Raw genomic sequence first — 22,929 nt, forward strand, 5'->3', positions numbered from 1 at the left:
TAAAAAGGCACAAAATACAATTTGATGGTTTAAAAAAAAAAAAAAATTAATGAGGTTCAACTCCAAGTTGTAAGTGTATCCATACAACATAAGATTAAGCCAAACCATTTCATGAAAAAGGTGCACTTAAACACCGTATTAGAAGACCATGTTGTGGATATTTGCCACCATCTAGTGGCATAACAGACCAAGCACTTCCACACAAACAGGTTTTATTAAAATAGATTTTATTTAGAAAGTATTTTCCACTCCACAAATAAATCATTAAAACTAGCTTTTAAAAAGTGCCTTCGTGGCATTGCCACATGACTCCATAAATAAATTTAAAGCTCTACATAGAAATTAAAGTTACCACACTCACATATGCCTGCATAGCTGCGCAGCAAAACAATACACTGGTCTTAATACAAGTCTAGCAGCGGTTCTTGCTGACCCAGTGATATCGATCCACCCTTGGACCAGAGAATGCGTAGGAGGGCCTGTATCCCTTGAAACTCTTATGAGGTGGGTATGGTCCACTTGAGGAATGCTGCTGGTAGCCCTCAGAGGCATATGGCTTTCTTTTAGGGTATGTGCCCCAGTTCTGCATAGGTGGGGGCTGCCCAAACTCACTGAACTATAGATGGAGAACAACAGCACTTAAAACCATGCAAATTTAAGCAACCAGTAGTGTTAGTTGCATGCTAAGGTACTGAAGAGCATTTGTGTGTTACCTGGTAGACACTGTTCGGGTTGGAGACCGTTGGGATGCATTTAGGCTCTGGAACAGAAAAGCTGCTGCTGTTACTGCTGTTGCTGCTACTAATGTTGCTGCTCATGCTGGTGTTTCCTCCATCCTCATCTGAGGAGGTTCCAGAATGGTAGTCTGATGAAGCCCTTTCCACCGCATTATTTATCCTACGAGAGAACTCCCCATCTCTCTTTTGACTCTCCAGCTGAGTAACACAAATTGGGGTTGACTTCTCACCATATTAAAAGAACAAACAACTTTTCAGTTTTTGGAAGTACTACAGTACAGTGGTACAATGAAGTCATCAAAACCAGTATGGATTAAGCATTTCAATGACAGGCCAGCAAATCAAGTGTTACCGGCATGACACCTCTCCTGGATCAACCCAAATGGTCATTTCCTTTGGTAAGCCAAGATTTTCATAAACAATGTCACTCTGGCAACAAGCGCGTTCAATAACTGGGTCTCTTGTTTGAACTTTGTTCATCCTTAGACACCTAAGAAAATAGGCCCTTGAGTCAGTGCAATAAAACATTTGATTTGCTGAAGATGATGGCATCAGCATACTCACCTAAAAGCTTGTCCTTTGGTTGGGTTTTCTGGGTACCAGTGACTTTTGTAATTTTCAAAGAGTATAGAGGTCAGTTCCACAGCAAACTTCTCCCTCCTGACACGATCCAGTTTACCATGTTTTTTTGCTAGTCTTGCAATGAAAAACACTGTTGCTGCAATCTCTTCCTTCATTTTTAAATGTTAGGATCAGGGGTCAATGGGGCAAGCGATTAGATTTTTTTTTCTTCCCTTTAAAAAAAAATAAATATATAAAATCACAATCAAAGAAACAAACAACTTGCTCATTAATACAGCTGCTTAATAAGTAAATTCCATGCTATTGTTTTGCTTCAGCTATGCAAAAACATTTCAAGATACCACAACAAAGATATTCAATCTCTTTCAACATCAGTCAGCCTTTTAATGTCTCAGGATGTGCTCATTTGTAATTAGATAAAACAGGTGTTTCAAATTGTAATAGGAGCTAATAATGTGCAAAATCAAGTCTTTATTAATCACTTTTACTCTGTAGTTCAACAAAATGGTATTTGTTTGTTATTCTAACTGCTGCGTGGGGTATGCCAAAGAAATTGAAACATTGTGGGTTGCAGATAGGCCCAGTGATAGGTTAATTTATTAGGTTTAGCTTGCAACCAATAAAACAAGGGCATAAAGTAGAAATATGACTAGCTTTACAAAACAATTGAGAAAACTTGTTCCATAAAAAAGGGTGACCTGCAAGGACATAAGTTGTCTTTGTCTTTTAGTTTTTTTTTGTTTGTTTGTTTTTGGCCTAGTCCCTCTAGGCAAGCCTAGACCTGTCTTCATGTGGACTAAATGGTCTCTTTGGTAACCTAGTCCAGAAAACCATTGTCCACTATAAACACTGCACAGCATTGCCTACCAACAGCTAACAACATAGCTAGTTTTCAGTATTGACATAGATATGGGTGTCAAAGGCAGTTTGTTGTTTCCAAGCCTCGTTATGCTTGACTTTGTTTCTTTCAGCCTAAGGAATGATGACAGGTAACAGCTTAGCAATGTATATTTTAATCATTAGATATCATACTGTGGATAATAAAACTGATCATTTTGACTCTTAATTTGATTAACTGAGCAGCGTTCGAAGCCGTTGAAATAAGCACGTTCTATAGGCTACAAAAGAGTCTACAGAAGTAATATTACTTGGCGGAAGAATTTATTTCCAAAAAAAAATTAAATATGCTCTTAAAACTGTACCCTGATGAACGCCTGTCAATGCCTCTTTTTCTTTCGCGGAAAATTAAAAATGCTATGGTGTCTGCTGTGAATAAATTCGATTCATCGGGAAAAAAAAAAAGTTTTAGCCGGTAACTAAATTAATTGCTTCAGTTTGCAAAGAAAACATTTATTGTTCATGTTTAGTTAAAATAATTTTCGCAAGGGCTCATTAGTTCTGATAGCCTATAGTTTCCCTCTATGCACGGCGCTCATCTCTATCTCTATGCTCATCACACACAACACAACGCTATTTCCTGGGAGAAGTAGCGCCAGTATCTGAAGCGGTGAGCGCGGTAGTTCGCGCTCAAGTGGCTCCCGCCTTGGATGGCGCTGAATTTGAACATACAGTTTCAGCTCTGCCTATAAATACAGACAGCGTGTTGTGTGCTGGAATCCAACGCAGAGGGACCATGCAAGACACAGAGAGCTCCTGATGAATTTCTTCAGGTAAGATTACTAATTTTAAATGTTATGAAGGCTTTCTTTGTCCGCAACTATATCTATATACTGATTTATTTGGCAGGTAAAGTTACCTACAGTTAAAAAGAAGTATTGCACGTTCAACCCCACCTGGAGATGTGACGTCAGCACGGTCGTAACAACAGTAGATGCACATAAACCTGGGAGTGCAGAAGCATTCCATCAGGTGACTCTCGAAAGACTCAAATTATTATTTCTTATGCCTTAGTTATCAGTTTTCACTTGTTTCTTCGACTTGGGTATGTACTAAAACAGACTACAAAATTGAAATCTTTATTGTTTTGCTGACTTTTTTGTTTGTTTGTTTTTCTTTCCTTTCCTTTAGGTTTGCATGGTACAAACAGATTAATGTGCTGATTTATTGAGCTGTTGGGGTTGGTTTGTAGGCAGTGTTGTTAGCTGATTGTTTTATATAAACTATAATCACTAACCATACTGCCAACACAATGACCTACAAGGAAACACAGTTGATAAAATTATTTTCTGTTTTTATGTGTCATAATGGTCTATTTGATTTCCAAAATTTCAGTTTTTTTGTAAAGTCCATCTTTTGTGAAATGGAAAAAAAATAAAACACTCTGTTCTGCAGGAGACATTAGGATGAATCAATGATGGAGTTGGATCCTTCACGAGAATATAGGCTACTGTGTGGTCATCAGGCAGTGTAGTTAGTTGATTACAATCCCTATAGTAATCACTAACCTCACTACCAGGTGAAGGCCAGTTATAAAACAACGTTATAACAAAGACTATAGAAGAAACTAGAAAGGGACTTTGGTTATAATAACAGTTTGTTTTTGCTATGTTTTCGAGATGTAAAATTTGTAATGCATATAGGCCTACATCTGGAAATAAAATAAAGTGAAACATGCCACACCGTTCTAATCTGTCTGATTAGATTAAGCCTGATTTAGATTATATATAGATTTTATTTGATTATATATAGATTATATATTCAGATTTTTATATATATAGGCCTATATAAATATTTCTCTCTGGTGCATGAGATGTTTTTGGTTTGTTTGTTTGTTTTGTTCTTTTGTTTGTTTATTTTGTTGTTGTTGTTTAGTTTGGTGCCTGTATTCTGTGTATTTCATTTTTATATAGGCTAGTGCTAATATAGCCTACTATTACCGGCCTATACTTGAAAAAAGGGCTTTCCTTGAACTGTGACAAACAGTGCACAGTATTAAACAAAGATCTTAAAATAATAAATAGCCTACTTACAAAATTCTACTTAGGCTACGTGTAAGGTAACAATACTGTGCAAGTATGTATTGTCTTGTTGCGTATTATACAGATTTTCACTGTAAATCAAATAATTGGGTCATTCATACGTTTTACTCGGAAAACACATTCTACAATTAAGCAGGCTAATTTAAAATATTGTGCGTTAAATTGTCTCGTCTAATATAGGAGGCCTAGAGTAAAGTTAGGCTACTTAAGTCCTTTTTTTATTCCCGTAAGAAGCATGAATATATTGAGCATAGATGTAGTAAGCTATGTATAGAAATATCTATGATCTCCTCGAGTCCCCTTTCTTTCTCATGTGATTCTTTACTTCCGTTTACTAGGGAGCGTTTGGTCACCTTGGCAACCGTAACACATCCACACATGACTGGTTACCTATTGCTAGAACAGCAAGCTTGTTAACTATTATGACAGAAGAACTACACGAAGAGGTTTTAGACAGTCTTGCAGAACTCGACAAACTTTGTACAGTATTTGATGGAGCGTCGCAAGAAGATGTGGCATATGCAAAGGTTTTCTGGAGCTCTCTTTCCCTTCAGCCACCAATAGAGTCTCGACTCGTTTCTGCTGACATCAGGCAGCGGCTGAGAGCTGCGAAGACACCGCACTGTGAGTGTGGCGTTCAGTGCGAGCGCGTATTCTGTAGCTACCTGCAAACTGTCTTGAAGTACATTGGCATTGCAAATTTGTATGAATGAGTTGTAAAATCATAAGATAAAAATCATGAAACAAACCTATGTGAACCTCGAGGGCCAGCGCTTGTTTAGGTCTGTAAATATGGTTCAGACTTTCTGGTGACACATTTAAAGAATTTTAATAAAATCAGATAAAGAAGAGTAATCCCTTGTTGTTTTATTTTTAGCCACAAATGCTAGCGCAAAACAAGCGTCTTGGTCAAGTAAGTATAGTATAGGTGTTTGTCTGAGCTTATTGTATTGTATTTTTCTTAAGTAGGCTATAATCTGATTTGGCCTGTTTGTTTGTCTCCTTGGCAGAGAGGGATGATGAAATCCAGCAGGATGTTTACTTGAAGCAAAAGCAAGAGGAGAGACAGAAATACATGGAGATGGTGAGGTCTCAGTGGTACATTAACCCGATCTCATGAATGTGTGTTTCAATGGCACGATTTTCTGTTTTTATTTGGCGCACTATTTGTATGCAGAAATCGACTTTGGAGTGCATATGATACGCAATTGTTTTGGGGAGTGGGGTAGGTGCATATTATATGCACGCAGAAACTGCGTGTTATATGCACGTCAAACACGTGAGTATTGTATGAACGCCAAAGTTAGTTTCTGCATATAAATAGCACGTTAAAAAAAAAAAAAAAAAACACGTATTATTGATAACGATTTTTCATGAGACCGGGCTGTTTCTCTGTTTAAAATATATATTTTTTAATTCTTCATTGTGTAGACTAAGGCTATACACACACACTGTATATATATAGTTATATATAGTTCAGTGTTATTTCAGTTCAGTTCAATAACTGTGCAAGGTTTATCAATTATAAAACAAGTTCACTTCAGCTTACAATCAGCTCTGCAGAAGGCAATAATGTTGTTATTCAGCTCAGGTCAGTTCAATAACAGTGTTGTTGTAAAATTTGTCCATTATAAAACAAATCAATTCAGCTATAAACCAGCTCCACAAAAAACAATAGTTTCTGCATTCAGCTGAATTCAGTTCAAATTTTGTTCTCAACCGATAGTGTCAGTGCAGTCAAAGCAATCTGCCAAGTCTTTTTAAATCCCCTAAGAATAAATGTACTTATTTAGCATTTTAACTGTAACTGTATGAGCTGTGGTCTTATTTTTGAATGTAACCTCAGTCATATCCCAAGGAGAGATGTTTCTTATCTGTACATTCCTATCTACACTCGACTTTCCTATAAATAAATTAAAAAGTCTGAAAACATCCCTACCAAAGAATCACTTTTTAAAGAGTCAAAGTGCTTTGAAAAATAAAGTGGGGTGGGGGGGTAAAATATTAATCCATGCAACAAGGTTCTTGAGGGAAATAAGTATGGAACAAAGTGAAGTTGATTGTTAAGAGGTAGTGTACAAAAATGTAAATTTAGAGATTTTAATTCATTAATTTTATGTTAATGAATGTTTTCATGCAGACAATGGCACTTGCTGTACATATTGTGGGCACATGTGCTGCACTGCACCACAGCTCCAGTATGACAGCTCTCTTTAGGATAGTTGAAACATATGTATAGTTGCTGTGTATTTAAGCAGAATGACCACAAACTCAATACCCTGCACATATAAGAATGTCAAGTAAAAGGACTTGATTTAATAAGGTAATTAGCACTTCTGAGAAACAAAAACAATAAGAAAGATTGAGATATGTGGCATAATGTGGACTAGATGGCCCCTGCTTCTGTCTTGATTCTCCCTTTGCTGTGATCTGTATTTCTAGACAGTGCATTACAGCATTAAGAGCTAATGAGCCAGCCTGTGGAGGGCAGTTGTGGATCTCTAATGATAGATGATGTGAGATCAACAGGGTTTCTAAGTGTAGATCTGGCAGGCTGGATTCACCAGTTTAACAACAGCGCTCAGTATGCCACATAAGCAAAATGAGGAGCATCCCAGATAATTTAAGATCACAGAATAAAATGGAACTCTGATATGAAGTTTTTAATGGTACTAAAGCAAGTATCACTATAACATGTTAATTATAGATGCTAGGAATCTGAACACACTCATAGCCCTAAACTTTACCGCATAACTCATCCTGCACCCAATTTGCTGTGCTTCATATTACAAGGCAGTTATTGTGCTGATTGATTGTACACGTTCAATGCTTTCAAACATAGGTATCCGATAAGTCTGCAGATTTAATTTAAAGATGTCCATTGCTATCTGACTCGTGTAAATTTCCTCACAGAGGAGTCAGTTGCAATGCTATTCAGCAGGCAGAATACTTAAGAGCCTGCTTACCGCTCTTAAGCCCTACATTTGTGTGGTGATGAATCTCTCCGCATAGCTACTTTCTCTCCCAACATTGCATTAACCACATCTACTAATCGCATTAGCAGGAAATCACTGGTCTTGCAGATCAATTCATCCGTGTATGAGCATAAGGAAGCATTAATTTGTCCCTTTTTGGGCATTGCTGGGGCAAGAAACTTGACATTTTGCTTTACAGACTAAAGATTCTGCACCTGCCACATAACCTAAGCATACTGTGACCAGTAAGTTAAAATATATATATATATATATTTGCAGTATTTTTTCATAGACTTGGATCATTATAATCATAAAAAGCTGAATTTTTTAAATAATAGTTGACATATAAATCTATGAATTTTGTGTTTTTATTTAGTATCACAATTATAGGTTACAATCAGCATGATATTCAGCTTCAGTGGAATGTGTAGTAAAGTGCATCTGACCATCTAAGGAGTACACTTGTAACAAATTTTGTTACAGTATAATATAAAAATATCTTTATTTAAAATAAAAGTACTTTATGAAATTTTACAATTTTCAGTTTATTCCCTAAATACAAAAAAAAATTATAATAATAATTGGATATTACTGTATATGTATAAAGGATATGTGCTCTAGCTGGTTGCTATTTCAAAATTTTTACCATTTCGATCACTTTTTTGCCATCACTGTTTAATTTAAATGGTCTTGCTGCCTGCAGTGTGACATAAATAAAAAGACATAATACATGGAGTCTCAGTTAATGTGAGATCATAAAACCGTAAGTTTAGCAAAATTATTAAAAATAACACTAAAACTATTAAAACATCTTTGTTAATTGAAATAAACCTATAAATAAATAATTAAGGCAACCTTTTAATTTTTGGTTAGGTTGAAGCACTAAAATTACTAAGTGGAAATAAATTAAATAAAAGCTCAAATAAAAAATAAATAAATAAACCTAAATAGCATTATTAAATAAAATAGTATATATAATAAAAAGTGCAAAATGGCATAACAAAATTAGTAAAAATGTAATTAAAATTTAAATGAAAACTGAAAGTTCTATATAAAAAAGCTAATTCAAAATATTAATAAAAATTATAATAATGTGTTTTGTTTGTTTCTTTGTTTTTTGTGCTTGTGTACTGTAGATTATAGTGCATCACATCTCATAACACTGTTGTTGCTTGTCAGCTGCGCCAATACAGCTTACCATCTCCATGTGTTGTACTCTAGCCATGGTGTTCCATGTGCTCTTCACAGTCTGGCCAGTCATTCATCTCCTTGCATTTGAAGATAGCATGTTAATCAGGACAGTGGGCAGTCCCCTCCCTGTGATGTCTGCATTCCCACTATGAGTAATCAACCCGGAAACCCCAAGATGGATGGCCCTCTGGAGGACAGATCCATTTCATGAGATTACTCTTAGCTAATTAGCCTCATTCCCAAAACCTCTGAACCGAAGGGTTATTCTTTGGAGTTTTTTTTCATAAAAATTGCCTTTGCACTTTCAAAAATGTCTGAAAGGTTCTGTTCTATATTGTTCAATTATTGTAATGTTTAACATAACGTGAGAAAATGTAATCATACTCCCGTCTGCTCTAATGTGATTTTCCCGATGTATTGTACTGTTCCATAACTCCATTTGATTTAGTTGTATGAGTTTTAGTAGATTTCAATACGACAGATGTTTACACTGGGTGATAATAATCAACAGAGACATTACATTACATTATTATAACTGATTAACCTGCCATAAAATGACATTGGCTTGAAAAATGGTTACAGTGTACAAGCATGTAATGGATTTAATGAAATGACATTAAGTGCAGCCAGAAACCATGGGCGCTAAATCAAAATTATGAGGCTTGTTTAGTAAGTGCAGCTGTCGACTGCTATACTCAGACAGCTGTGCCTATTCAGCAGTGCTATTTTATAGCAGTGCATATAAATGTGTATATGTATCAAGCACCATCTTTTACAGATGGGCATCACTGTAGGTGCTGGTAGATAAATTCAGTAACTGATATGCAATGTGCCCTGGTTGAACATTTACGTGATGTATATATTTAGTATTTGTGTTAAAATAAACTAACACTTAAACTAATCAAATTAATTAAAACCAGTTTTGTTAACTGAACTGAATTAAAGCTGAGATAAAAATATTATATGGAAAACAATTAAGTAAATTGCTTAACCAACATTTCTCATTTTGTATTTATTTTAAGATTAAAGTGATAGTTTACAAAACATTTTTTTTAAGTTATTCCAAACTTATATGGATATGACCAAACAGTTGACAGTAGCCATTTAGCTCTCTCGGTCACTATATTAAACCTAAATAGTAATATTAAAATAATAATAGTATATAATAATAATAATAATGACAAAAACGTGTGAATTTTTTTTTAATGAAAACTGAAATTATGAAAATAATAGCTAATTCAATAATAATGAATAAAAAAAAACTATACATAGTACTAAAATGACATTGATGTTTAGTAATTCTCCAATAATTTTTGCTTAAATAGTTTTAATTTCATAAAAGTATTATAATTAATGTAGTGTACCCTGGTTGTGCATTTACTTACGTATTTCGTTTTTGTTTTAGGCCAAGAAACGAGAGCAGATTATTGCGCTTCTGAAAAAGCAGAGGGATGAGCGAATTAAGGTAAGAAATATACTTGGAAAGAAGTACTTCAACCCTTTAGCTTAAAACATCCGCTCAGGTCTCTCTATTCAGTTTGTATCAGCCTAAACCTCATCTCGGGTCTTCTGCAGACACAGCCGTTGCATATTTGGATGCTGCAGGATAGGGTTCCTCAGACAGCCAAGTGTTTTATTTCTCTCCTATTCATTAGAGTGCTCTCTCTCCCTTCCTCAGCACTTTTTCCCTAGAGCCTCAGCATTTCTTAGGGCATCCTCGCCTATAGAGGTGGAGAGGAAAGGAGGGGTGGGCTTCCACAAGACTCTGATGTCTCTCTGGGGAGCAGCCTGATGATTGTGGGGTGGTGGTGCTTTATCCAGCCCGTGCTGAATACCTTATAGGCCTATTACAAGCTGCACTGTAGTCAGACGTTTTAGATGTGTTTATTCATTTTGGTGACTGCAAGTGATGTTAAGCATTTTAGTTTTAGCTGTATAATGTACAGAGCTACATTTTTTATGATACTAGTAATAGTTTTCAAGTTTAGGTATCAGTACTTATAAATACATACACTTTTCAAAAATACTTTGAAAATATTTTCACTCAGATATTGCAAGTAAATTTCACAAATAAAAGAAACAACAAGTAACATTAAATTACATGTGAAATTTTTAGGTAAAAAAAAACTGAAGTAGTATTTTCCTTAAAACATACACAATAATCTTTGTTTTATTTACAAGTTCAAAACATCTTTTTTTACAGTGTACATACCTCACTGTTCAAACATATGGCGTCTTTTTTTAAGATTAAGGATGCATTAAATCAATCAAAACTATCAGTAAAGACTTTTATAATGTTAAAAAGCTTTCTAATAATAAAAAGAAAGAAGAAGAAAGTTGATAACCAGTATTGCAAGTGATTTCTCAGAATCATCTGACACTAAAGATAATATATAAAACAGAAAACATTTATTTTAAATTTGAATGTTATGTATTACAATTTTCATAAAATTATTGTAAAACAATATAAATTTTTTACTGTACTTTTGATCAGCCTTGGTGAGCATATCTAATTTTAATTTTTACTATAAAACAAACAAAAACTGATTTAAATTTTTGTGTCATTTTGAGTCCCTTGTTTTTAATGTCATGCAGAATTAATACAGTTTTGATGTTTATTCTCAACAGAAGGAGATGATTTCCTACCAAAACAAAACAAGAAAATGCAACCAAGTGGATAAAAGGTGTTATTTCTCTTTTCTGTCAAAGATTAATATACTCTATCTGATAATAATTTCATCTGGAAAATTATCTTTCACTGTATCTTTTACGACTTATGGACACCAGTGCAATAAACTTTTCACAATTAAAAGTAATGGTACAGTGCAATGTATTACTGCGTTCAATAAAGTAATAGTAATTGTATGCTTAATACTAATTTACTGCTGTGGACAGCAAAAGGGGAGCTATTCCGCTGATGAAGCTACTGTAAATCACATCCAATTATAAAAGGGAAAAGCACATAAGGCCACAAGTATGTTTTAAACAGGTAAACTAGTACGGGGGAAATTGTTTGTCTGCTGGAAAGAGAGGAAAATTACTGACAGTTTCTAACATTTTCATTATTATATGGATTTCTAACCTACTAAAATTGATTCCCAGACCCAGTGATGAAGGGTTATTGGAAAACCAACTTAAGCTTATATTGAGGCTTGGATATTGATCTGAAATCTGTCTGATCTTTTCTGCTCTGCTCTGTACAGACAGTTCAAACCTGCATTGATTACCTGTCCTATTATCCAAAACAATCCCCTTTCTGATAAATACATCACTGCAAAATCCTTTACTTCATGCCATGTAGGAAGACTTTCATTAGCGTGTATGGTAGATTGGTTTCTAGCAACATTAAGTTAAATGTGGAAACATGACATATAATAGTAATGCTTAGATGAACTTGTTTGCTACATCTAAAACAATGCAAAAACAGAAAATGCACTTTCTTTTGTATAAAATAAATTCAAATGATGTTTCTATAATGAACCAAGTGGATTTTTAAAACATTGAAATCATTTCTGTGTTCTGTGTAGATTGGCTCCATCATCTGTGGATGAGGACCAGAAAGAAGTTCAGAAGCTCCAGTAAACATATTGATGATATTAAAGAACGTAATGTGTAATTTTAGCATAGTAAACAGAGCAATGTATAATATGTTTACTTATAATGCAGCTAGACTATATGTGTTTATCATATGCCTATAAAAATTGTCGGTTTGCCTTTAAATATTAAATAAAGACCAGCAGTGAGCACTTTGTACTTGTAATCTTTTACGTGATTTGTTAATATCTACAAATAAAAGCCCATGGCGTGTCAGTTACTGTCATTTGATGACGTGCTGTGGTCGTCTGTGCGTTCGGTCACGCGTGCGCGTCTTACTCTGGACGTTCGCAAAGATTTCAGCGGATAACGGGACAGGTGATCGGGTTTCTACTGGAAGAAGCTCTCCTGGTGTTGGATATTCATCCTTTTATTTTCCTGGCGTTTCATTGACCTCGTGAAATTACTTTTAAGGCCCATGGAAGTTTGATAAAAGGTGATCAAATGGATTTGATGAGAAAATGTGGCTGCGTGCTGGTTTTACTCAACGTCTCCGCGTGCGCATCAAAGCTTCTGGGCGGTAAGTTACTGCACTCGACTGTTTTAAAATACTAAACTATATATATGATTTTAGAAAGAAAAGATTTCTAAGCTGAAAAAGTGTTTTCATTTTTACTGTAGTGTCTCGTGTGCATTGACAACCTTCTTGGTAATAATATTTAGGGTATAACAGGTCTCTATGGTAATATGTTGTAATTTTAAAAGGTTTTGCAATAACTTTTTTCTGTTTTGTGGGGGTGTTCCCCCACTCACTGAGCTAACCGACTCAATCGTTTCCTGTTTAATTCATTTTAATGAGATGCTTGAATATAGGAAGTGACTTGTTTAGATCATGCTTTAAGAGTGTCTGTTTTCTCTCTTCACCACTTGTAAACCCGATGTGTTGTCCATCCTCCCTGTGGTGCAGACATTTACGAGCCCAGAGGTATGTTCTGCCGCAGACACTAATGGCTTTCTCTAAATGACAGCTCAGTCTCATCCCATGTCTATATATTTATATGCCATCCATAGAGCGACATGTAATCATTATCATAATTGCATTTCATTTTATCTTTAAATATTTACACTTTCAGGAATAGGGTAGCTTCTTTTAACATCCTGGCCACGTTTTAAATCAACTGAACATCAAATAGTGATCTGTTTTTCGCTACACAACGTTATTAATGTTCTTTATGAAAGGAAAACGCTTTTTGTAGCCTATTGGGAGTCCCTGGATTTGCGGATTGTCTGAAAAACCCATGCTTTAGAAAAATAATTAAATATATACTTATGAATAAAGGACTTTGTGCATGAAGAAATTTAGATTTTCCTTTTTTTACAATTACATTTTCCAGTTACTCAATGAGTACAGAATCACTTTTCATTGCTCCGAAATGTGGTTTGTTTTTCTTTATTGTAAATGTTTTATAACAAAATCTCTTCCTTACATCTATAATATGTCTCTTAGGCCAGCAAATATGCAAGCGGGGCACTGAAAAGCCCTGCTATAAAATCGCCTATTTTCAAGACACTCGGCGTAAACTCAACTTTGAAGATGCGAGTCGAGCCTGCAGGAGTGATGGTGGAGATCTTATCAGTATTGAGTCTAAGACTGAGCAGAGACTGATAGAGAACTTCATCCATGAACTGAAATCATCAGACGGAGACTTCTGGATCGGGCTCCGTAGGGATCAAGCCAATAAGGAGATAAACGGAGACTGTCCTTCTCAATACTACTGGCTGGATGGAAGCCGAGCAACCTTCAGGTGTGACGAGAGCCACATTAGACACATTTCCTTTGTAGGTGCTTTTGCTCATTGTTTTGTGTGTGTGACAGGAACTGGCACTGGGATGAGCCTTCTTGTGGATTTGAGGTGTGTGTAGTGATGTACCATCAGCCCTCTGCTCCTCCAGGTCAGGGTGGACCTTACATGTTCCAGTGGAATGATGACAATTGTGAAACCAAAAACAACTTTATCTGCAAGTACACCAAAGGTTGGGAAGGCGTGTTTTATTCAGTTGATTTCTTACTCAGTTAAGAATAGAAATGATATAGCTCACTGATTTGAAGAAACCCAACACCAAGCATTAAGCTTCAGCATACTGTAACGCATCACACTGTTTCTAAAGAGCATGAATGACACATTCAAAAAGTGCAGCGTTGTTAAGACAAGCATGCTATTATTTTTCAAAGCCATTAGGCTTATGAGTTCCATCTGGTTCCCATTTGCTTACATTCCAGACAAGACCACTTATCTGGAGAGCAGAATATTATAGAGATTTGAGGGGTGCTCATTTGAAAATGTAGACATTTATTTAAAAGTTAATATTTGTAGTATTATTTTCAGTGCTATTAGTTGCAATATTTTATTAGAGCTTCCTACATTAAGAACTGTATATGGTACCATGGTCTTAATGTGATTTTTCAGATAAACCTCCAGCACCCAGTCCTGCAGAAAATAGAACATCTGAAGGTAAGCTATAGAGATATTGTGCTTGAGAAAATTAATTAATTTGTACACTAATATAGTACCTCTGCATAATTAGTACAAATTATTTTGTTAAAAGATTTTTTTATATATAAACAACTATTGCAGTAGTTCGCCGCAGTACTGTGGTTCAACCAGTAGGGGGCCTCAGCAACTTTCCAGTGGGCCCCAAAAAAGGCTTGTGCACACCAAGGACAATAACTATAACTACAATTAAAAAGTTTTAATAATTGTTCTAATTCTATGAGAATACAGATGCCCACATTAGCTTTAACGACACAGAGTAACGATATTGTTGTAATCACTTTCAATATAATTTTTTTCCAGCTGTTGAATATATATATAATGGCTTTATATACATTAAGCCAATCAGAATCTGATTTCAAAGAGTTAAAGCATTTAAAGCAGCAGTCTACATTACTGCAGCAAGCGCTTATAATAAACATAATGTTATCATGTTAATGTAGTTATCCTGTTTATCTTATATATATATATTCATCATTCTATTATTCTGAGAGGGCCTTAATGGGATAGTTCACCCAAAAATGAAAATTGTCATTATTATGAGAGTTTCTTTCTTCTGTTGAGCAAACAAAGATATTCTAAAGAATGTTGGTAACCAAACAGTAGACAGTAGCCATTTACAGAAGTCAATGGTTACAGTCAACTGTTTGGTTATTCAAGTTTAGAACAACTTGAGGACGGGTAAATGATGACAGAATTTTTTTTCTTTTTCATGAACTATCCCTTAAAGTCTTAAATTATTTAAATGTAGTCTAATTAACTTAATTGTACTTACAAAGAGAAAATGACCTTTAATATTGTCTTGAAGAAAGGAGACCCTTTGAGCCAAGAAGGTTGAGGACCACTGGCCTAATGTTGGATGGATTCATTTTATTGTGCCATTTTGTGTGATTATAGGAAAGTCTGCATTTATTGGTTTATTTATGTGTTTGTTTGTTTTATACTTTTTTCTGTTTGTTATGCTGCTATATTGATGTCTTGCATTAGATAATACCATAAAACCTATATCACATACATTACAGGTGCTCTTCCGACACCCAGAATATCCCCAAACCCCTCTGTCACAGACAAGGATGATGGCATGAGGGTGGTCGTATCTGAACCTCCAGGTGAGTCTTGTTCTCACAGACAGGGTTTAAGACTGTCATGGCATGAATATCGGTTAACACAATACAAAATTTTTTTTTAATTTAAACCTGAAATACCTGGAATAAACCTAGTTTTGTGATTTTGGAAGAATTAAATAATTATGATGCAAATAAAAGACAGATATTTCAGCTTCTGAGTGCACTATTTCTACATCACTAATGAAGTAAAACTTGTGTCATTGGTCATGTGACTCTCTGTAGACACAATCAGATGTTCCTGCTTCCACTGAAGCACAAGCTGTTCTTTGAATCATCTTGAATCATGATGCAAGTTTTAATTCAAATGATTATGCTGATGGTATAATTTGCAATAAGATCTACTGAAATAGAAATAGACATATTGTGGTCTCAGAAGTTTGGACCCCACTGTACATAAACAAAAAAAAATGGTATGGAACAACGAATGAAACATGAAATATTTAAGTAAAAGTAGTATATAAAATGTACTCCAATAAACTTACTGGAGTTTTATTTACAACTTAGTTTATGGTATACTGTGTGTTGACTTAAAACTTAACCAAATACCTGGGCCCCTATTCTTAAAGCCTCTAAGATTCCTCTAAGAAAGCTCCTAATTTAGCTTAAAAAATTATATGTAGGAGTTGCTTTCTATGACAAAGTCTTTTGAAGGGGTTTTAAGGGTTAAGATGCTTTCTGAATTACTTTTTTCTTTACTAGGAACTTTTCTTAAATTTTAGGAGGAAACATCCACATTTCTAAGAATTTTCTTACTAGGAGCAACTCTTAGCACTAAGATTTTTCATGAATACGCTACAAAACATTTTATCTTACCACTAAGAGTTCTCCTAAATAGCAGTAAAAGTTTTTAGCTAATAGTTTTCTCTTAAAACCCATTCACAAAGCTGCTTGAGACAAACTTTTACAGAGGAATAGAGAGAAGTCTTAAGCTAAGAGTAAGTGTTGCTGTGGACTAGTTGGTATGGACGGTGTCAGCATACTTATTAACTGTGCACACAGTGATTGGCTGATGGTGGGGGGTCTCTGTCAGAGATTTATTCATAGAAATATTGTAGAGCATGATGTTGCCATATATAAAGGTTTTAAAAAAAATGTTGCCACATTCAAATAAAGATTTTAAAATGCAGGCTAAGTGCCACTAATTAAACAAGTATATGTTCAGCTAATTGTCAGCTTATTAAATGTATGCTTCTCGTAAACAATTAGTGAATATGCATATAAACAGCCTTTTAATTAAAAGAGTAGAATAATCATGGCTGATAGTAATACGTGCAAACATAAAAATAAATAAAAAGATAAAAAACTGGATGTAAGAACAGCTGTTACTTCTTGCCCAACTGGTTAATGAAAACAAGAATATAATTAAAGGAAAATTATAGTTTGGATAACCTCCAAAACCAAAGGCGATACCTTTTTAAAAGCTCATTATCATCAAATGTTTCTAAAATGTTTACATTCAGAGGCAGATTAATGGCAACAGCCATTTTAGGATAGTTTGTGCCTTGGTCTTAGTGACTTAGGAGTCCTCTTCACTACTCCTAACCTTTCACAGATTTAGGAGCTAGATTTAAAGCTAAAACACTTTGTGAAATACTCCTAAATAGTCCTGAGTATTTAGGATTGACAGGCTCATTATTTTTACGATTTTCTCCTACATCGGTGAGTTATGAGCTACTTTTAGCCTTAAGATAATTTTTTTTTTAATACGGGCCCTGGTGTATATTAAAGTAAAATAAAAAAATAAATAAAAAACTTTCCAGTTAGGACACATTAAATTGATTAAATGTCTTCCAGACATACATACCTGTAGAGTTACAAAAGATTTATGTTAAAAATAAATCGAACTTTCTATTCAGCAAAGAATCCTGAAAAACATTATTGTTTCCACAAAAAATATTAATCAACGCAACTGTTTGATAATAATGAGATATTGATGATAATAAGATTTTTTTTTTCTTGAAAAAATCAGCATGTTAGCATGATTTCTGAAGGTTGGATTAATAGCTGCTGAAAATATATTACAATAGAAACAATCATTTTATATTGTAAAAATTCCACAATATTACTGCAGTTACCTGGGTGAGCATTAGATACTTCTTTCAAAAATATTAAAACATCTCACCAACCCCAAAATTTTGAAAAGTGTAAATAAAGACTTTATTGATCACACTAACCAATGTCCTGTTGCATGTCTTTCAGACAACGTTCTTAATATTGCTTACATTGTGCTGCCAACCATCCCACTTCTGCTGCTGTTGATTGTGGCGACAAGTGTTTTCTGCTTTAAGCTGTTCACAAAGAGGTGCGTTGTTTGACTGCTCTCTTTCTGATCAGAAGCATTATAAATATGATAAATTTGATGGCATACAACATCATTTATGCATGCAGGAAGAAACAACAGACTGAGACCCCTCCAAAGGAGCCAGGATACTGGGCTGCTGGAGAAAGATGCAACAGCCCAAGCCCTGACGTTTATAACGTCATCCGAAGGCAGCATGAATCAGACCTGGCCGGCACACGGCCTGACATAAAGAACACTTCCTTCCTGGGTTCTTCTCCAGACACTCCACCTGGAGATTACGACAACTTGGCAGGCCGGGACACTGAAAGTGGTTTTGTGACACTGGCCAGCACTGAGAGTGGCTTTGTGACCAACGATTTGTATGACACACTGCAAGGCCGTGGAAGTGGGAGATATTACAGAGACCAGGGATGGATGGATGAATTATATGGCTACTGATATGACAGGCGAACATTAGCATTTAACTGCATATTCTCCTGTAAAAATGATAATAGCTGTTGATGTCTTACCTGAGTATTTCCTTGGTGCCAGATATCCAATATTATCTACTGCAGTATAGGTTCTCAAATCAGGAGGATGCTAGAGCTCAAAACAGGCCTGGATGTGTGTACCCTGTACTGTACTGAATGAATGAGAGAGTGTGTTATTTTAGTATCATTCATAAACCATTAGTTTGTGTTTTTGTTAATATAGTTTTTGTTAATATTTTGAATCCAATTTTTATTTATATGTCCCATTTCATTTTAATTTTTATTTAAAGTTTTAGCTCTTTTTATTATTATTATTAGTTAGTTGTTGTTTTTTTTCATTATATATTTTAAGTTTTAGTTTATAGTTTTAGCTTATTTAGTTTTAGTTTTTTTTTTAATAAGCTAGTTAAACGAAACGAAAACAATAATTGTTTCTTTGGCTGAAATAGCATAAGCTAAAACAGATTTAAATGTAAATTTAATTTTTTTTTAAATATTTGTTTCACTTCGTCTAAGTAGGCAACATTTTTATGGTTTTAATTTTATTTTCAAACTATTATAACACTGATTAGATAAACCAGTACCCAGATTTCTGCAGATCTACCATTAATTTACTCTCAGTCAGACTTTCAGTGCAACAACATCTGAAGTTTACGGGTCCCATATGATTATCAGATGTAGTTTGCCAATTTTTTTTATTTTTTATTTTTTTGTGTATTATGATTTTAGCTTTCATAAGCTCCTATGACACGTAAAATATCTATAACAGTAATACAGTAATACTTAGGAGTTTTTAATGCATCCTAAAGCCAAATTCTGGAGGATAGACACTCAAAGGTGGTACAATATTACAAACAAGCTGCTCAACAAATCAGAATGAGATGCTCGGATATGTTTGCCCTCGCTGGTTGGTTTGCATGACCCTGTTATGCTGCTTTTACTGAATGTGTTGTATGGGGCTCAGTAATTACACTGTGACAATCTCTTGCAGACTGTCTTTTCCTGTGAAATAATGAATGATCAAACATCCTTCAAGTTTCTTATATGCAAATATCGGAATGTGAATGCAGTGATGTGAAGCCTTAATAAACAAAAAAGCTAATGAATGAAGTTGAAACTAAACCTTTATATTTCCATATTTCGGCATCACCATCTATAGTTATGTACAGGTGCTTCTCAATAAATTAGAATGTTGTGGAAAAGTTCATTTATTTCAGTAATTCAACTCAAATTGTGAAACTTGTGTATTAAATGAATTCAGTGCACACAGACTGATTTAAGTCTTTGGTTCTTTTAATTGTGATGATTTTGGCTCAAATTTTACAAAAACCCACCAATTCACTATCTCAACCAATTAGAATACTTTATAAGACATTTTAAAAACATTTTTAGTGAATGTTTTGGCCTTCTGGAAAGTATGTCCATTTACTGTACAAGTACTCAATACTTGGTAGGGGCTCCTTTTGCTTTAATTACTGCCTCAATTCGGCGTGGCATGGAGGTGATCAGTTTGTGGCACTGCTGAGGTGGTATGGAAGCCCAGGTTTCTTTGACAGTGGCCTTCAGCTCATCTGCATTTTTTGGTCTCTTGTTTCTAATTTTCCTCTTGACAATACCCCATAGATTCTCTATGGGGTTCAGGTCTGGTGAGTTTGCACACCAACACCATGGTCATTTTACCAATTTTTGGTGCTTTTGGCAGTGTGGGCAGGTCAAATCCTGCTGGAAAATGAAATCGGCATCTTCAAAAAGCTGGTCAGCAGAAGGAAGCATAGAGTGCTCCAAAATTTCTTGGTATACGGGTGCAGTGACTTCGGTTTTCAAAAAAACACAATAGACCAACACCAGCAGATAACATTGCACCCCAAATCATCACAGACTGTGGAAACTTAACACTGGACTTCAAGCAACTTGTGCTATGAGCTTCTCCACCCTTCCTCCAGACTCTAGGACCTTGATTTCCAAATGAAATACAAAACTTGCTCTCATCTGAAAAGATGACTTTGGACCACTGGGCAACAGTCCAGTTCTTCTTCTCCTTAGCCCAGGTAAGACACCTCTGACGTTGTCTGTGGTTCAGGGGTGGCTTAAGAAGAGGAATTACGACAACTGTAGCCAAATTCCTTGACACGTGTGTTTGGTGGCTCTTGATGCCTTGACCCCAGCATCAGTCCATTCCTTGTGAAGTTAACTCAAATTCTTGAATCAATTTTGCTTGACAATCCTCATAAGGCTGTGGTTCTCTCGGTTTGGTTGTGCATCTTTTTCTTCCACACTTTTTCCTTCCACTCATCTTTCTGTTAACATGCTTGGATACAGCACTCTGTGAACAGCCAGCTTCTTTGGCAATGAATGTCTGTGGCTTACCCTCCTTGTGAAGGGTGTCAATGATTGTCTTCTGGACAACTGTCAGATTAGCAGTCTTCCCCATGATTGTGTAGCCTAGTGAACCAAACTGAGAGACCATTTTGAAGGCTCAGGAAACCTTTGCAGGTGTTTTGAGTTGAATATTGGCATGTCACCAGATTCTAATTTGTTGAGATGGTAAATTGGTGGGTTTTTGTTAAATGTGAGCCAAAATCATCACAATTAAAAGAACCAAAGACTTAAACTACTTCAGTCTGTGTGCACTGAATTTAATTAATACATGAGTTTCACAATCTGAGTTGAATTACTGAAATAAATGAACTTTTCCACGACATTCTAATTTATTGAGAACCACCTGTACATGAGTGATTAAAAACAGCGTAAGCGTTTTTGACAGCAGGGGTCGCTCGCTGACAACAAGCTCAGAGCACTGGGAGCGTAGATGTGCAGATCTACAGATGTTTAAATAAATGTACAAATATATGTTAATAAAATACAAAATTATATCTATTTTAAAAGATATATTTTGTTTATTTGAAAATGTGTATTTTAAATTTAAAAATTATATAATATATTCACTCCAAATAGCAATATTTAATGTGTAATCAAAGTTGTTATTCTAAAATACTGCAAAGTCATTTGATATGCATAATATACACAATATTATCTTTATATCCATATTTGCATTGACATACATTACTGGTCAACGTTTTAGACACTAATGTCACAAAAATATAAAACAAAAATTGTGGATGATAATAACAACATGTATTATTATTATTAATATTATTATTATCATTATTATTATTATTATTATTATTATTATTATTATTATTATTATTATTATTATTATTATTATCGTTGTTGTTGTTTTTATGGTTCCCTTTCCACACTGCGGTGTTAAATAAATTCAAAACAACAAACAAATAAATAAATAAATAAATTCAAAACATGAAGCAATGCAATGATGTCAGCTTCAAGCACGGGCAGAGCTCCCGCTATCTATGCCTGTTTTCTTCTTTTCTTTCTTTCTTTTCTTTTTTCACGCATTAAGCAAAAACAGTCGTCTAGGAAAAATGCGTGCAGCACAAATGCATTAAATACGTACTTATATTTACTTGTGGTATGGTGTCGCGTGCAGGATCTTTTCAGTGATTCTAAACAATGAAATGCATTTGGGGTTTCGAAGGTCAGATGTAAGCAACGGAGTTGAAAGTGTTTGAAGAGATTGCAATAGCCACTGATTGACGTACGCAGTGGATAAGGTTGTCTTGGTGACATTATGGTCGCGAACGTTGAAGCCGCTTTGTGAGATCCGCCCCTTTATAAAATCCCTTCAGCACTGACGTCAATGCATGTCGAGCGCCAGAACATCATTCCTCGTGCCGAGCATCAGATTGGTATGCGCTCTCATTTCAGTCATGTAGAGCCCTTATCTGGAAACGAAGACATGTGCAGGAGCCCTTGGCACCCATATGCCCCATTTTAGTTTTAGTTCTTGCATTAGAAACAAAATCATACCTGCCACTTGAATTGCTTTGTATGAGCAGGTGAAGGTGGCCAAGTCATCCACACACCTCTTTATCCAGTTGTTCACTAGAAAACTATGGTCATGGCCGCCCAGGACCAAAAGCCGTCGCAGCGGGCTCCGGTTCGCGTGGGATTTTATGATATTGAGCGCACGCTGGGAAAAGGCAATTTTGCAGTTGTGAAGCTGGCGAGACATCGTATCACGAAATCTGAGGTGAGTAACACACACACGCTCACTCACACACTAGTGTTTTTAATTTACATGCGTTTGTGCAATCAAAATTTTTTTTTAAAAAAAAAACCCTTACATTTAGGAGATTAGACTATCAATAGAAAATGTTAAGCCTAAACATTTGGAAGTTGTATTTGAGTCTGATAAATGTGATCTGCGAGATGGAAAATAGAAACATCTTTAAAATGCAGTTTAAAACACATGTGCTAAGTTCCGATATCGTAATGTTATATTTGTATTCACGGTTATTTCATAAATTTTTGAAAAGCGTTTATACAGTTTTGCACAAAGAAAAAATTTAATGACTTTTACTATGTCAAGTGGTGTAACTATCAACTAAAAAATAATAAAATATAAAATTATAAAAAAAAAATACTCAGTGTGCAAGTAA

The 22,929-nt window shown here is 35.1% G+C and overlaps 4 protein-coding genes across 8 annotated transcripts in view; 3 read left to right on the top strand and 1 right to left on the bottom strand.

Moving 5' to 3' along the window:
* Positions 1–210: 210 nt before the first annotated feature.
* On the bottom strand, positions 211–1,677 carry LOC109090657 (maternal B9.15 protein-like). 2 transcript variants are annotated; one of them, XM_042724950.1, is made up of 4 exons: positions 1,302–1,677; positions 1,090–1,218; positions 714–972; positions 211–616 (listed from the first exon to the last, which is right to left on the bottom strand). In XM_042724950.1, the coding sequence occupies exons 1-4, from the start codon at positions 1,472–1,474 to the stop codon at positions 413–415; spliced, it is 765 nt and encodes a 254-aa protein (XP_042580884.1). In that variant the 5' UTR covers positions 1,475–1,677; the 3' UTR covers positions 211–412. The 2 variants fall into 2 exon arrangements, with proteins under 2 accessions (XP_042580884.1, XP_042580883.1); XM_042724949.1 differs by having other exon boundaries at positions 1,090–1,227.
* Positions 1,678–4,260: 2,583 nt separating this feature from the next.
* Positions 4,261–12,087, top strand: hoatz (HOATZ cilia and flagella associated protein). 2 transcript variants are annotated; one of them, XM_019104491.2, is made up of 6 exons: positions 4,264–4,882; positions 5,136–5,171; positions 5,269–5,342; positions 9,830–9,889; positions 11,053–11,108; positions 11,952–12,087. In XM_019104491.2, the coding sequence occupies exons 1-6, from the start codon at positions 4,681–4,683 to the stop codon at positions 12,004–12,006; spliced, it is 483 nt and encodes a 160-aa protein (XP_018960036.2). In that variant the 5' UTR covers positions 4,264–4,680; the 3' UTR covers positions 12,007–12,087. The 2 variants fall into 2 exon arrangements, with proteins under 2 accessions (XP_018960037.2, XP_018960036.2); XM_019104492.2 differs by lacking the exon at positions 11,053–11,108 and having other exon boundaries at positions 4,261–4,882; positions 11,952–12,086.
* A 338-nt stretch (positions 12,088–12,425) lies between these two features.
* layna (layilin a) lies at positions 12,426–18,693 on the top strand. Its single transcript, XM_019104475.2, has 8 exons — positions 12,426–12,538; positions 12,926–12,943; positions 13,466–13,763; positions 13,835–13,992; positions 14,427–14,471; positions 15,533–15,619; positions 17,837–17,939; positions 18,026–18,693. The coding sequence occupies exons 1-8, from the start codon at positions 12,463–12,465 to the stop codon at positions 18,375–18,377; spliced, it is 1,137 nt and encodes a 378-aa protein (XP_018960020.2). The 5' UTR covers positions 12,426–12,462; the 3' UTR covers positions 18,378–18,693.
* Positions 18,694–21,907: 3,214 nt separating this feature from the next.
* Positions 21,908–22,929, top strand: part of sik2a (salt-inducible kinase 2a) — a 40,577-nt gene continuing 39,555 nt past the window's right edge. For 2 of the 3 annotated variants that reach the window (XR_006154900.1, XM_019104471.2), the window contains exon 1: positions 21,917–22,520. Coding sequence is in view for 2 of the 3 variants with exons in the window: in XM_019104471.2 (XP_018960016.2) it covers positions 22,383–22,520 (138 nt within the window). In the remaining variant the exon portion in view is untranslated. Of the gene's footprint in view, positions 22,521–22,929 lie in introns of all 3 variants that reach the window. The other variant, XM_042724953.1, reaches the window with a different exon arrangement.

The sequence above is a fragment of the Cyprinus carpio genome, chromosome B5, assembly GCF_018340385.1.
Source record: "Cyprinus carpio isolate SPL01 chromosome B5, ASM1834038v1, whole genome shotgun sequence".
NCBI lineage: Eukaryota > Metazoa > Chordata > Actinopteri > Cypriniformes > Cyprinidae > Cyprinus > Cyprinus carpio.

Excerpts from the sequence above, each read along its gene's own strand:
- LOC109090657 (XM_042724949.1), bottom strand. The coding sequence starts at position 1,474 with ATGAAGGAAGAGATTGCAGCAACAGTGTTTTTCATTGCAAGACTAGCA. Across the intron at positions 973-1,089 it reads CCAGGAGAGGTGTCATGCCG|ATATGGTGAGAAGTCAACCC; the intron begins GTAACACTTGAT and ends TTTGTTCTTTTA. Across the intron at positions 617-713 it reads ACCCGAACAGTGTCTACCAG|TTCAGTGAGTTTGGGCAGCC; the intron begins GTAACACACAAA and ends CTCCATCTATAG.
- hoatz (XM_019104491.2), top strand. The coding sequence starts at position 4,681 with ATGACAGAAGAACTACACGAAGAGGTTTTAGACAGTCTTGCAGAACTC. Across the intron at positions 5,172-5,268 it reads AAAACAAGCGTCTTGGTCAA|AGAGGGATGATGAAATCCAG; the intron begins GTAAGTATAGTA and ends TCTCCTTGGCAG. Across the intron at positions 11,109-11,951 it reads TGCAACCAAGTGGATAAAAG|ATTGGCTCCATCATCTGTGG; the intron begins GTGTTATTTCTC and ends TGTTCTGTGTAG.
- layna (XM_019104475.2), top strand. The coding sequence starts at position 12,463 with ATGGATTTGATGAGAAAATGTGGCTGCGTGCTGGTTTTACTCAACGTC. Across the intron at positions 13,764-13,834 it reads GGAAGCCGAGCAACCTTCAG|GAACTGGCACTGGGATGAGC; the intron begins GTGTGACGAGAG and ends TGTGTGTGACAG. Across the intron at positions 15,620-17,836 it reads GGTCGTATCTGAACCTCCAG|ACAACGTTCTTAATATTGCT; the intron begins GTGAGTCTTGTT and ends CATGTCTTTCAG.